The 14,816-nt window shown below is 39.2% G+C and overlaps 1 protein-coding gene across 1 annotated transcript in view; it reads left to right on the top strand.

Annotated features, from left to right (window-relative positions):
* Window positions 1–14,816, top strand: part of LOC119793533 (sphingosine kinase 1) — a 33,910-nt gene that overhangs the window by 14,008 nt on the left and 5,086 nt on the right. The window contains exons 2-4 of the mRNA XM_038300735.1: window positions 4,454–4,603; window positions 12,460–12,554; window positions 12,872–12,987. Of these exons, the coding sequence (XP_038156663.1) occupies window positions 4,454–4,603; window positions 12,460–12,554; window positions 12,872–12,987 (361 nt within the window). The remainder of the gene's footprint in view (window positions 1–4,453; window positions 4,604–12,459; window positions 12,555–12,871; window positions 12,988–14,816) is intronic.

Genomic DNA, 14,816 nt, shown 5'->3' with positions numbered 1-14,816 from the left:
GCAAACAAAGCAAACCCTTTGTGGATAAATAGAGATGGATATGCACATGTCATTGTGTTTTTTGAATTTGGGTTTAGTCACTTTTTGATTGGATGACTCTGATTATTGCTGTTCTTCCAACATATCAGATCGAATCAAAGATCATGGCTAGCATTTTGTTTTTAAACAATTGTACTGAAACTATGCTTTTGGAAAGAAATTGTATTCATAACAAACTGGGTTTTTCTTGTCAGTTTCAGAATAGAAATAAATCTTTAATGCTTCTGTTCCAAAATTAGACTATTTGTCATTCAAAAAGAACCTCTGGTGAGTCTGGTGTGTTTTCCTGTTTGGAGAACAGTATATGGTGAAGTAACTTACTTACTCCATAGTTGAAAGCTTGGCTTCAAATTTCTTTTTTGAGGCACTTTTTTCTGGTATATTATTTTAAAAGGTCTCTAAAATACAACTTAAGTCTAGAAGAGGTTGGATCTGTAGGATGGATTGTATTATACCAAGGCAATTGCACAGAAACTCAAAGATCATGGCTATATGTCATTCAGCTCTTATATCTGTGGCTACCTAACGCTGCTTCAGTGTTACATACTGACAGATTATACATACTAACTTGCCACTTTATCTGAATCATCCAGCTTAAACTGATTTGACCTCCTTTGGACTTTCATTGGCCTTTATTTTTGTGGGATAGATGCCAGATGTTGTGTGCCACATTCCTCTAAGATTTTAATTTACAATGATGATATAATTAAGGTGCTTTGCTTGCAACACTGCCTATATGTTGCATTGAAAAAACTTAAGCTTCATGTGTCCTGTTAGTTAACATTGTTGTACTGGTTTGACGTTTTGCTGCTTTAGCAGATCACCCTTTAGGTTCAGTGTCTTGTGTGTTGAGAGACGGTATTAGAACCAGCAGGTATTTGAGATATTATAACTTTATTTAATTTTTTTTTTTCCCAGTATTTTATTGTCACAAGTACAGAGCAACAAAGTTAACTCTCTGCATGTAACCCATCCCCTTGGGGAGCAGTGGGCTGCCATTGTGCGGTGCCCGGGGAGCTCAGGGACCCAGAGTGGGAGTCAGTGGGACTGGGGCTTGAACTCAAAACCTCTGGATGCCAAGCACAATGCCCAAACCACTAGGTCACCACTCCCCACTAATCTTAAACCTGTTTGCTTATTCACTGAACTCAGTAAGGCAGTTTCTTTATTTCAGTTGCCATTGAAGAAAAGCAACAACAACAAAAAAAAAAATGTATTTTATGGACTATTATCTAAAACATGTTGGTTATAGGTGGAAATCAGGGGTGCACTGATGACAGGTTTACTGCCCGATCATCGATTCGCCGATCTTTAAAAAGCCTGACACTATCGGTTGACCTGAAAGTCATTCTGGCTAACCTTCCGGCATCTCCGAAGCGGAAAACAGTGGTTTGCTAACACTGTTTTCAGTGGAAGGCTGCTGACTCTGAAAGACGACGTATTTGGACATCGGAAGGAATACTTTAAGGATCTTATCAATCTGACAGACTTTCGTGGTGGAAGAAGAGAAGGGTTGCTTGGGGCCGGATTTGTTCATCACTCAGGCTGAAGTCATCGAGGTGGTCAAAAAACTCCACGGTGGTGGAGTTGGGGTTGGCCAGGATCCGCCCTTAGTACCTTAGAGCTCTAGATGTTGTCAGGCTGTCTTGGCTGACACGGCTTTTCAATGGATGGAGGTCAGGATGGTGCCTCTGGATTGGCAGACAGGGGTGGTGATTCCATCTGCATAAGAAAGGGGATCTGAGAGTGTTCCAACCATAGGGAATCACACTCTTCAGCCTCCCCTATGCCAGACTTTGCCAGAGTGCTGGAGAGGAGCTGATGGTTGAACCTCTAATTCAGGAGGAGCAGTGGAGTTTTCATCCCGGTCTGGGAACTGTGGACAAGATCTACACCCTATGCAGGGTGCTCGAGGGTTCATTGCACTTTGCCCAACCAGTCCACATGTGCTTTTTAGACTTTTTTAGGCTTTTTAGGCATTCAACCAGGTCCCTCGTAGTTTCTTTTGGGGCGGCTTCAGGAGTATGGGGTCGGGGGCCATCTGGTCTCTGTACAAGCAGCGCAGGAGCCTGGTCTGCATTGCCAGCAATAAGTTGGACCTGTTCCTGGTGGCAAGGCAGCAAGGCAGATGTGCTTAAATCATTTAAATTGCTACAAAATTAGCATCAGTATCTACAAAACATTATAAACAACTAGAACTGTAAATATCCTTTTTTATCTGGGTATCTAACAGACAGAGAGAAAAGTAAGGGAGGAAAAACATCTTCAAAGCTTTATCTTACAGAATTAAGTGTAGAGTAAGTGTAGAGGGGTCTTGGTGATCAAGAACAACCCCTTTTAGTTAAACCCCACTTATCTAAATGTTTTATTTTCTCTGGAAATTGATTGTTTATTTAAAAGGCACAAGTAGCAGGTTGCCTTTGTCATGGATTTTAAACTTCCCAGCATTGATCATAAATAATAGCTTAGATCCCAGGTGAAATGCATGAGTAAGCCGTCTCTTTATAGGATGTCACATTCAAACTGAGTACTGTCTGTCCCTGTCTTCTCCCAGCTGCCTGCTGCAGGGTTCTTGCATGTTTACCTCCCATTGCATTTCTATGCATATATCCAGAGAAGTAAGAGTTATTTACTCTTTAAAGCAACAATGTGTAATGGTCAGACTGCAGCACCATGAAACGCCCAAAAAGAAGACAGAGAAAATAAAGTTGACAAAGGATGAAGTTGGGAATGCTCTCAAGAGGTTTGCATGTAGCTTTTAAAAAAAAGAATAATTTATAGGGATGCACGATATAATCGGCCCCCTATCGGTATCGGCCTTAAAACTGAATATCGGACATCGGCCACCCCACCGATATTTAACCCGATATTTGATCAGCTTCTGAGTTTATAAAGTCTAAAAAAAAATAAAATAAATATATATATATATATATATACTACTTCTTCCTCAAAAACTTCTTTTTTACAAACTAAAAAACTTCTAAAGACGAGGGAAGAAATATTGATACCTTAAAATAACACAATATCTTCATATGCTGATATATTGCCATTTAAAAACACCATATCAATCTCTTTTACTAATGAAATATTGCTATATGTCATCGTTATGCTACAAAATCCCCTGAAAATTCACGAAATTTTGCCATATTTTTATATGTTGATATATTGACGCTGTATCGATCTATTTTACTAACAAAATCTCACAAGAATTTGCAAAATATCCTGAGAGTTTGTAACAGAACGATGAAATTTCACGAGATTTTGAAAGTAAAATAGATCAATACCGCGTTTTTAAAAATCTATTTGATATCAGCATATGAAAATATATTTGAGTATATTATTTTGCAAAGTATCAGAAATGGATAACAAAACTGCTATTTTCAATGACTACTTATTTTTGTCCAGCTTTAACATCAGTATCGATATCGGTTATCAGCTACATGAGTTTTAAAACATCGGCATATCGGATATCGGCCAAAATCCCAATATTGTGCATCCCTAATAATTTAGCCCTCAAAGGACAGTTTCTTATCCTACCTCCAGTACAGATACAGACCAGCTGATCCTTTCTCTCATCCTGCTCCGACGCCCAGTTCAGCTACAGGCTCGTCCGACCCTCAGCAGACCCCCATCCACTTCTAACAGCTAGCCTTAGCTTGCCGTAGTTTCTTCCTGCTCTGTTTCCCTGGCCGTCCTCCTCATGGTAAGCCGTAGCCACTCTCCCTTGCCTTCAGACCCCTCTTCATCCAGTGGTCTAATCCCATCTTAAACTGTTCCAGTTCAATCCTCCTCAGTTAGTCTCTAATTTGCCTGGACCAGGTTAGCCACTCTGGGCCATCAGTGCTCTGTTTCCTGGCAGGCCTCTCCGAGCTACTGAGCCTCAGTTCTCTTCCTGAGCTAGCAAGCTGCCGCTGTGGTTCTTTAGCCACGGAGGACAGCACAGCTGACCGGCTCATCCTGCTTATGGAACGCCGCCTTACATTACCTCTATTGTCAAGGTTATTCTTCCCCCTGGTTTAGGCACTCTGAACAAAACAAACATGGACTGAGGGCAAGAGAAAGATTCAAGTCCGCTCAGAAAAACTTTAATTATCTACTTTACATAGATTATTTTATATATAGTATTCTATAAGTCTGTGTAAGACTGAATATAACTTAATGCAGTCCGATTTGAGCGTAATGGTAACAATGTTTACTAGTTTTTTAGCTCTGAGCTGCTGTAGCGCACAAATGCAAAGTGAGTCCTATGCAATTATAAATAGCAATTTCTAAGGTAAGGCAAACATAGAGGTAGATAATATATTCAATTTCTATCAGTAAATCCCTGTAATTATTATTACACACTGTACCTTTAGGATAGTCTTCTCCTCTTCGCCCTGTCCATTGCTCACTTCATCCTCTTTCTGCCTGTCAGGTGTGATCTATACAGAGCTGAGGAGACCTTGCAGAACCATGATCCTGGTGAACCCCCAGAGCGGACGTGGGCAGGCTCTCCAGCTGTTCACCGGCCACATACAGGCCATGCTCACAGAGGCATCCATCCCATACACCCTTGTCATCACAGGTCAGTTATAAATATGTTTTCCACATGCATTTTACTGCTGCTCCTCCCGGGGTTATCTTTGCATAAAACAGAGGATTAAAAATTCCACTACAGCATAGCGTGAGCGTTCTGAGAACTGGGTCATGCTGGGAGTTACGCACACGCTAACATGAGGCGAACTGACGATGCTTCCAAGCAAGTTTTAATCTCTGCTGGAATTATGCATTGTTTTTGTGATCACAAATTTTCAAGTCATGTGCTCCTAGACAGCAAGAGAATTAAATTCTCATTCTATTCACGCCATCTGCTGCATATTCACTATGATTGGAAAATGCCTTCTTGTGACCTTTAACAGGATTGTGCAACCAAGGCTATTTTTCTTTGCTAGGAAGCTGTTATTCTGAACAGCTTCATTTATAGATCTGGGATAAAATAATCCACATTTCATCTCATACAGACAGAGTTATGTAAAAGTGCTCAGAACCCTTAATCTTTTTTACATTATGTCAAGTTACATCCAACTTCGATGCATTTTATTGGACTTTAATGTAATACAAGGGCAGCAATATAAAGAGACAGAGAATATATATATATATATATATATATATATATATATATATATATATATATATATATATATATATATGTATATATATATATATATATATATATATATATATATATATATATATATATATATATATATATATATTTACTTTTTTCACAATGATAAAGGATTGAATTTGTCTGTGTCCTTCTAACAAATGAATAAACAACGTATTGTTGCTCCTGATGTTTGCTTAGGAGTAATTCTGCTGAAAGGTGGACCTCCTCCTTTGACTCAGGTCCTCTACAGTCTGTTAAAGAGTTAACCTGTGTTTTACTCTCTCCATCTTATTAAGATGTCACCAGACCGGAGCCATTCCGTGGTAAAATCCAAATAGACATTTTTTGGATTTTCTCTCAATAATAAATTTCCATATTGCCATCTTTTTGCAAAAGCTGGATTTGTGGAACTCATAACTAATGTTTGTCCTGTTGACAGAGTCTTCCACCTGAACTCTGACTTTCTGGAGCTCACCTAAATTAGCCATTGACTTCTTGATGGTTTCTCTGATTAATGTACTTTAGATGGACGGCTGTGTCTTAGTAGGTTTGCAGTTGCACTCTCTGAGAGGTTTTAATGTTGGGGTTTTCTTTTAAACCCTTCACAGTTTTGCCCTTCATCTGTCTGCTGTCTTCTTTGGTTTTCCTCAGGCTGTTTGTTACCACAATATCTTGCAAACATCTGAGGTCTTCCCAGATCAGCCATATTTGTATTGAGTGGCCTTTATTTGCTTAGTAGGTACTTTCTGACAGTCATTACTTATGGTCAGGTTATATCTATGTTTGTCAAATTAAAAATGGAGCAAAATACAAATCCATGGCAAACATTTTCTTCCAAGAAAAAAACACAAAAGTCTTAGTTTCTTTCCACCTTACAATTATTCACCACTTGCTGATGATCTATCTTATTGTAGTTGTAATTTAAAATAATTGGATGTATTACCGTACAAACTTACCTTTGGTAGGGACGACCCACGGTTCATAGGTATGAAAATACCGTCTCTTTTTGAATCAGCTCGGCATTATGCAGCTGGATCTCTCCTGCAGCTCGACGTGAGACGGATTATGACAGCGAAGGCAGCAGAGCGATGGAGCAGAAACTCTGCTTGTGTGGTTTTCTTCTCTTTGAAGAAGTACGCTGGCATGCTCGCACATACTTAATGGGCTCCTGGGACCTGAAGGAGGGTCAGCAATGAGCCTAATTACTGAGGCTGACGAACAGGAACATAGATGGACACAAAGCAAGGGGGTATTACAGGACACTGGTGCTCCAGAGTCATAGGTTTCAGCATTAATTGTGAGAACTCATCTTAGTCCCTTTTAGTCAGTGGAAGCCTTTTTGATGAGAGTATCAAACTGCTTTTGCCTCAGGATGGACAGGAGGCCTGTGTCATGTTAACCTGCACTTTTACAAGTCCAGCACTTTAAGTCTTTGCCTTGATTTACCTCATGTAAAGCAGAAGACAGTAGCATCTATAGCAAATTGCAGCTTTTAAAAAGAAAAGAACAGAATTTGACCCAGATTTAATTTTTTTTATCCTTTGTTTATCAAACTCAGTTCTTGCTACTTGTGAAAGATTAGACAGACAGGACAAAAACTGTAATGTGAAAAGCACAACCATGAGCTTCCTTTGCCTTCAGATTTCATTATATGTTTTAAAAGTGATGAAAACAAGAATTTCTTCAACAGAGACTTTAATAGTAAAGTTGGGCCAGAGAATAATGACTTGCTTGAAAGCAGTGGGGGCTGGTGGAGTTTCTCCAGGGGGGGCTATAAATTCAAAATAGACGTATACCAAAAAACAATCAAACGTATACTAAGTTGTCATACCAGTATATTTATATGAATGCCAACAACAAAAACTTTATGAAAACACTTCATAAAAAAAACATGATTTCATGCATAGGCTTAACTTTTGAACATAAATCTTGCCTTTCTGAGGCTTTGTGAAGGCAAATCTTTGTTTTGCATGGTCCAATATTGTGTCACAAACCTAAAAAAGACAATATGCCACTTTAATAATGGAGAAGCTATTGGTCAGCTTTATACTTTTTTTAATATATGAAAATGTGTTGAGAATGAGTTTATTTACCAGGAACTTTACCGGGAACTATGCAAACTAACACACATCTAGCAAAAATACACAATATTATATTATTTTCCATGTGAATTCCAGATTGATCTTTCTTCTTTGCCTTTTCTTAAATCGGTTCTACCTTTCTTTACCCATGCTGGGTCAGATCCTGACTTTTGAATAAGGAGGCAGGGAAAGCAGAATAAAGCTACATGCTGTTAGCCAAGCCTTTGTGCTAATAACTAATAACTACCTGATCCGTCCCAGAAGCACGATCCGTCCTGCGCATGCGAGAACAGTTACATGCGGGTTTCCATAAATAATGTAATTATGGTACTAAATGGGGCTGGGTAAAATAATCGATTTATTCGATTCCTTTAAATTTTTGCAAAATCGATGTCTAGGGAATGAGATCGATTAGTTTTATAGTGACGCGTGTGACGTTCACATTCAAATGAGCAGGAAAGATGCATTCAAGATGACCTGATAGCTGCAAATATAGCTAATAGGTTGACTGAAGACATTAACAAATAGGCTGACCAGAAAACACCCTGTAGTTGTTACAGACAATGCTGCAAATATGGTTTGTGCAGTGAAGTTAATGCAGTTCATGCATGTCTGCTGAGTCACGTCTGCTCGCTCGATTAAGGCTTCACCTTTTCACTTTTCACAAACAAGTTTGCACGTTTGAGACAGCTTTGTTCACACCTCAAGTTTAAACTGTCTGATTTACAAGTTTGCACTTTAAGTTTAATATGACAGGAAAAAATTAAATGCATTAGTATTTTGAAACACAGTTGAACCACTTTCATTATTGTAAAAACAGATCGAATCGAAATGAATCGATTTAGAACTGTATGAATCAAAATCGAATAGATTCAGGACTTTGGCTAAAATTCCCAGCCCTAGTACTAAAACTACTTATTTCTATCCACTAAATAATGCTAATACACATCTTTAAAAAATGTTTTATGACTTTTGTGAGACAATTTTTATGCTTTTTCCATTTTCTTCGTTAAACTGCTTCTCTGATGTCATCATCAGACATGCTCAGAGGAATCCAGCAAAATATGATTAAACCATGTTTATCCGCGTTTTAGTTTTTTCTTTCTTTAGATTACGCACTATATAACATAAGGTTAAAACAAAACAAAAATAGAAAGTTAAAAAAAGACTGAAAAAGTTAGCCGCTGGAAGTAGCGTAGGATCCCATTTCCGTTGCAGATCGAGCAGAGACCACTGATAAAACAGAAAGGATTTTAAAGCATTTATTCTCTCAGGAAATACATTATTAACCTTTAACACATTAGATTTTACTACGCTTACTATTTTTGGGGAGGTCTTTTTACAAAATAAAATCTAGGGCGACCCGAATGTATATCTGGATGCGCATGCGCAAATGAGCTGATTGCGTATGCGCAGAACGGCTCGTGCTTCCGGAATGGATAAGTTTGTGACACAACGTTTAACGAGAGTCAATGGGCAAAGATTTTTGCGCCCAAGGGCTGAAATAAGTTAGCCTGGGTGCCAGTCCAAACTTAGTCCCGCCCACAAGGTTTGAGTTCGGGGAAGTTCGGTCTGGCTCTGCTCCATAGTAGCGCGAGTATTAAAGCCCACTGTCAGGCGATCCAATCAAATTGTCAGGGCGGGCTTTATACGATGATGGACAGATGATCAAGAGTAACGTTATCAACCACGTGACCAAAGCGCGCTTGGGTGACAACAATAATGGCTGCCGCTGGAGAGTTTAGGTGAGTAGATTCTGCTATTAGGTCTGTTCTAGAAGATATCGACAGCAAATTAATTTTAAAAGAGGAACAGAGAAACGCGATCAAGGCTCATCTTCTTATTCTAGGCGTGAAACTGCACGCTTTGATTTTTGTTGACAACAACTATGCGTGGCTTAACATACGTCACGCACTCCGTTGCTCTTATTGGTTGTAGGTCTATCCAATTGAGTGCAGAGGCATTTTTTTCCTGGTTCGTTCAAAACACGCCCCATAATCACAGCTCTATGGAGCAGTATCAGACTCATATTCTGACTAGAATTGAGTCGGACTACGTCAGGCTAGAAATAAGTCACCAATCCGACGAAAAATGGAATGACGCTTCACTAGTCATTAAAGGTTAAATATTTATCTTACACATCTAAAAACTATATATAGATATATTTCAAAATATTTTACATTTTAATTTAAAAATAAATTATAAATAATAATAATATTTTTTTTTTACGTCTTAATCAGGGTCATTGGGTGTGGGGCGGCGCCCTCTATGGGCCAGCCGCCAGCACTTGAAAAACTTGCCAGAAGTTTAAAATACGTGTTGGATTCTGCAGAAAGACTTTTAAATTGTAGAAATGACAACTAAAGAGTTAAAGGCAGGTCCATCTCAGTAAATTAGATTATTATGGGAAAGTATATTCATTTTATAAAGTCAGTTTAAAACACACATAATCCTATGGCCAAACGTATCTTTAAAGGTACAACTATATAAAATGTAACAGAAGTGTGTATCTATTGCAGATATCATGGCTCAAAGAGGCCCGCCAGGAAGCTTGAGAGGATTGTGACTTAATGTTCATTTCAGAGTTTTTGTCAAATTTCACAAGGTGTGGACTTCTGCTGGTGTCACACTGGTTTAACCAGAATATGGACCGTTGCCATGTTGTGCCTTTTGTTAAGCCAGTTCAGAACAAGAGGAAAAGTCTGATGCATCATAGCTTGGCAAAGAAGGAAAAAGTCATGACTGTTGCTCTGTGGCTTAATGTCCTATTTCATATAGAAGTTAATCTAGCTTTTTATTTAGGAATCAAGGTACCAGAGTGCAAAGAAAGAGCAGAGAAGCAGATAATCCAAGTTCTGTGAAGCCCAGTATGAGACCTTCACATATTGCAATGATTTAAAGTAAAAATGAATGGATGCAGGTTATAAGGCTGATTCCAATGCCGATGATCTTTTCATCAGTCTAACGGATCCCTGGATGTGTGCTGCTGATATTTCAGGCCAGTATTGGTTTGTTTTCCTCTATTTACATGATAGAAATCAGAAGGATACAACTGCTGCAGAAGTCTTATTGTGATCAAAAAGAGAAACATTTATTAACAAATTTAAAACAAAACATTAAAAATGGATCGGAGCTGAAACAATTAATCAAATGAACCATGATTAATCAATTAGCAAAATATTTTTCAACTAATTTAGTAATTGATTAATCATTAACTGGAGTATAAAAACTGTAATACATGCCTTTACCTGACAATTGTAAAAAAAAAAATAAATAAATAAACATTTTGCAGTTAAGAATAAAAAAACATTTTCGTCCATCAATATGCTCTATCCAGAACTCCTCAAGTGGAAAAGTTTTAGTTTACCTGGTTTAATTTTGTAAAAAGTCTTCTCTTAGGAACATTTGTCTATCCAATTATAGATCAATTAATCAAAAAAAGAATGGACAGATTAATGGATTTGCAAAATAATCATCAATAATCATCATCAATAATTATTTGCAGCCCTACAATGAATAGAAAATGGAAGGAGCTGCAATGCAAACGCTTCACCTAATCTCTAGGCATGGCTGCTAAATGCATGAATGAAGCTACAAAGCATTTATCGACCAATACCAACAAAATAAAAAAGAATATCAGCCGGACAACGATGTCAGATTTGCATACGGGTATGCTAGTCCCGTTTAGCGCTTTAGTTTCGAACGAAAAATGCTCTTTAAACTACCCGTTGTACCCCTTTAGTACTGTACAAAAAAAACAATTAAAGATCAGATAGCTATATTAAAAAAGCACCGAAAAGGAAGTAATAAATTAGTTTTTTTGTACATGACTAAAGGGATACATGCCTGTTGAGTTTAAAGTATATTTTTCGTACAAATCTAGAGGGATAAACGGGTATTTACTAAAGGCATGCTGGTTTGAAGGGGTATGCTGATCTGACAGGACACAGGCATGCAATCTAGCAACCCAGTCTCATGGGAAAATGTACGTTGGTCCACACTGCAGAAGAAATGTAACAGTACCACAAAAAAATGGCCATTAATGTACCTCTACTACGTTTTGCAGTGTGGACCAACGTAGTCGAGGTACATTTTCCCAAGAGACTGGGTTGAATCTAGAAGCATGGAGGCCTGCTTTCAAAGCAACCTGGGCTTTTATTATATATCAGCAGAGCTAGAGGCTGATTTCCAACTTGTATGGATGCAGTGATTCATGCAAATAAAGGCCTTAAACTTACATATATTTACCAGTACATGGATATACTTTTCAGTGGGGAGAGATTTCTTCATTTAAAAAACAACTTTCTTTCTTTTTCTAGTTGTAAAATCTGACCAGAAGATTTTTGTAAATATGATTAAAAACCTATAAAAAAAATCAAAATAAGATCTTTTACTTTACACAGACTTTATGTTTGGTTTTCTATTGACCTTTTCAATAAATAAGAATCTGAGAAGTAAACCATCACTCTTGCAGGTCAGAAATGTTGAGTCAGCTGTGCAGTAGAGTTACTCCTGTCAACACAGCCCTGCATCACCAGCACTAGTGCGTCCAGCTCGCAGCCAGCATAGGAGTATGAAGGTCTGGGGGCCATGTAGAGGCTGGGAAAGTAAAAGAAGAGTGTTGATCAATACTTCAGGAGGAATATTTTCCATCATAGTGGCTGCACATCCGTGCCTCTCAGCTGCGTGTCGGCCGTCCCTTCCTCTCTAAAGCTGTTTCTATTTTCCACACGCGACTACACAGGGGAGTCTCGTCTGGCAGGGCTAGATTTTAATGCTGGCAGGATGAGCCCACAGAGACCTTCAGTGCAGGGACCAGCTCAAGGACACAGCCAACAAAACTAGGCTGAACAAATAGTCAACTTCTTTACCAGCACATTTAACAAAATGCGACCACATGCTCCCCACTCGCTCTGTCACAGATGTTTGCAGGCTGGCTAAGCTGGCTGGGAGCCGCTGAGTAGCCTCTGGATGAGCTAATGTGATATGTCTGCTCCAATAAGAGGAAATTGAATCCCTTTTCTGCCTAATCTCCCTGATCCCCCCTCCAGAGCCTGCAGCAATGACAGGAACATGTCTTTTTCTCTGCCTTATACCCATTTTTATCATCACTTTGTCACCTTGTCCTACATTCTGCTGGGTTTTCTGCTTTGTCTTGCAGTTTACTTTAACATTTCTTCTCTTTATTAGAGCACCAGAACCACGCAAGAGAGCTGGTGAGGAAGGCTGACCTGTCGCAGTGGGACGCACTGGTTATCATGTCTGGTGACGGGCTGCTGTTTGAGGTATACAGCACTTTTCTGCCCATTAATGCTAAAGATTCATTATCAGTGGGTCTTGGATCAGCCTTATAACTCAGGTTTCTATTTTCAGCCATTATTGGAATAGGGATATTAAATTTTAATTTATCGAACATAATAAAGGAGATCAGGTGGTGGGGTTGCTGCTTAAAAAAACCCACTGCAGTCATCCAGAAATTATTTTTGTCCTCAGCCGTAGTACCATCTGGTCACCCTGGAAATTTAATGCTACCAGATAAGAAAAACGTCTTAGTTTGGAACCAAAGCTCATATTTTTGTCGTTTTTTTCCCTGTTTTCTCAGGTGATAAATGGTTTGATGGAGCGTGAAGATTGGCAGCAAGCCATCCAGACTCCTTTAGGTATCCTACCAGGTGGCTCTGGCAATGCCCTGGCCGCGTCCGTCCACCACTACTCGCAGTGAGTCCATCTTTTAATGAGTCATTTAAATGCAAAGGCTAACAGGGCTAAAGCTGGTCCCTTTTTAGTTTATAAAAGACATTTATCTCCTTCCTTTGTAATTATAGTAAAGGCTGACTGGGCTTATTGTTCCTCAGGGGAGGGGAGCTGCTGGGACTGTTCTGCTGTGCAGCAGAAGTTCATTTCTGGTTGCATAAACTCTCAAAGCAATGATGTAAGAGGTTTAGAAATTCACGCTTTATGTTGACCCAGCACATGTCCAGGTTTTCATCCCCGTCTGCTGACTGGATGTTGGCAGAATTTCACAGAAGCATCACTGATGTGCAAAAATCTCCTGAGTACATCTGCTTTATGGCATGTTAGGGCACTGGATGTGTCCAAAACAACTTAGATTTGCCGATCTATGGATCTTATAATTTGGATGACTATTTGTTTTTTCAGATCCATAGTTTATGTGTCAATAAGAGGAAGACATGTCATAGGAAAAAAAGACTACAGCATTTAACATGCAGAATACCACATTTGTGTTCCACTGTCTCAGAACTGAGAAAACTGGTTCAAATGTCTCAAGAATGACCAAATTATAAGATTAGTTGAGCTCACAAAGCACCTTTAAAGTCTTGTTTTGTGAATTAAAATGTACCCTCCTCCAAATATATTCCTGGATCTCATAACAGTACAGATGGGTTTCTGTATTTTTTTGATTAATTTGGATATGGATTATCTGATCGCTCATACTACATTGAACCTGAACAATAACTGACATCAGTTGATCCTTATATATGAGAAAATAAATAAAGACAATGAGTAATTTCCTTTGATAAAGAACCCTGTCCTGATCCAGCAGAACACTTTGAATCACACACTCTTAGTTTTATTGTATTATTCTAAACAGACACATGGAATGACTGAGATGTCTAGCCTGATATCTACTTTTATTTTATTTTCACACAGGGCAACAACTGTCCATTATCTTTGAGCTCTGCCCATGTTTTTAGATTTTTAGCATGATCTGTTTAGTCTTTAGAAAAATTTGTCAAACCAGTAAATTCCTTCCTAATTCAGTTTAGTTTGTGCCAGTTCCCAGCAAATCTCATCTCAAGGCACTTTACTAAACAAAAGGCGATTAATTCCACTCCATATCCCACTAATGCAATAAAGCAAAAGAAACCACAGCCACTTCCAGATGAAGTTGGGTTTGGATGTAGCCCACCAAACCAATGTCTTGGTCGGATAAAGGGCAGATAAGACTTCTGCAACCGCACACATCAAAAAATGTCGCTTGGGTCTGGTTGCGATTCAGTTTTGCTGGCATGCTTCTGCCCCGTTGATCTGGAATTTCTAGGGATGCACAGCAGTTTTCCGCCAAAGCGCAAGGGGAGCCTATTCGAGAACTTCAAAGGATGGTCACGAGAACTTCAGCGGCGCTGGCAGGAGTGTTTATCTTCCAAAACAACAATGGTGCGTCTGCAAGATATCACGGTCACAGAGATGGATCTAGTGTTGCTAGACATCAAAGAGGAACAGGTTCTGTTAATGGAGTCTGCAAAAAGTAAAAGGGAGGACGCGTAGGTTGTCGATTGTAGTTGTTCCTCGTTTTTTAAAAATGGCGCACCCCGGCACCGAATCGAGAAGGATGACCACACAGACAGCGTACCAAGGATCAATCACAGCTGCTTTTTGTCTGCGCACTGCCGCTTGAGGTTTGCGTGGGTTCGTGACCGCCCGATGCTTAGTCAGGATTTTTTTGAGGTGTGCGACAACGGTTGCAGAACCTCTGTGCAGGGGGCGTGGTTTCCCACAGAGACAGGTTTGACGGTTGCAGAGGC

This window comes from Cyprinodon tularosa, unplaced genomic scaffold (assembly GCF_016077235.1).
Source record: "Cyprinodon tularosa strain WSP-4 unplaced genomic scaffold, ASM1607723v1 ctg454, whole genome shotgun sequence".
NCBI classification, from domain to species: Eukaryota; Metazoa; Chordata; class Actinopteri; order Cyprinodontiformes; family Cyprinodontidae; genus Cyprinodon; species Cyprinodon tularosa.
Note: the sequence above shows the minus strand (reverse complement) of the source record. Positions and strands in the feature narration are given on the sequence as shown.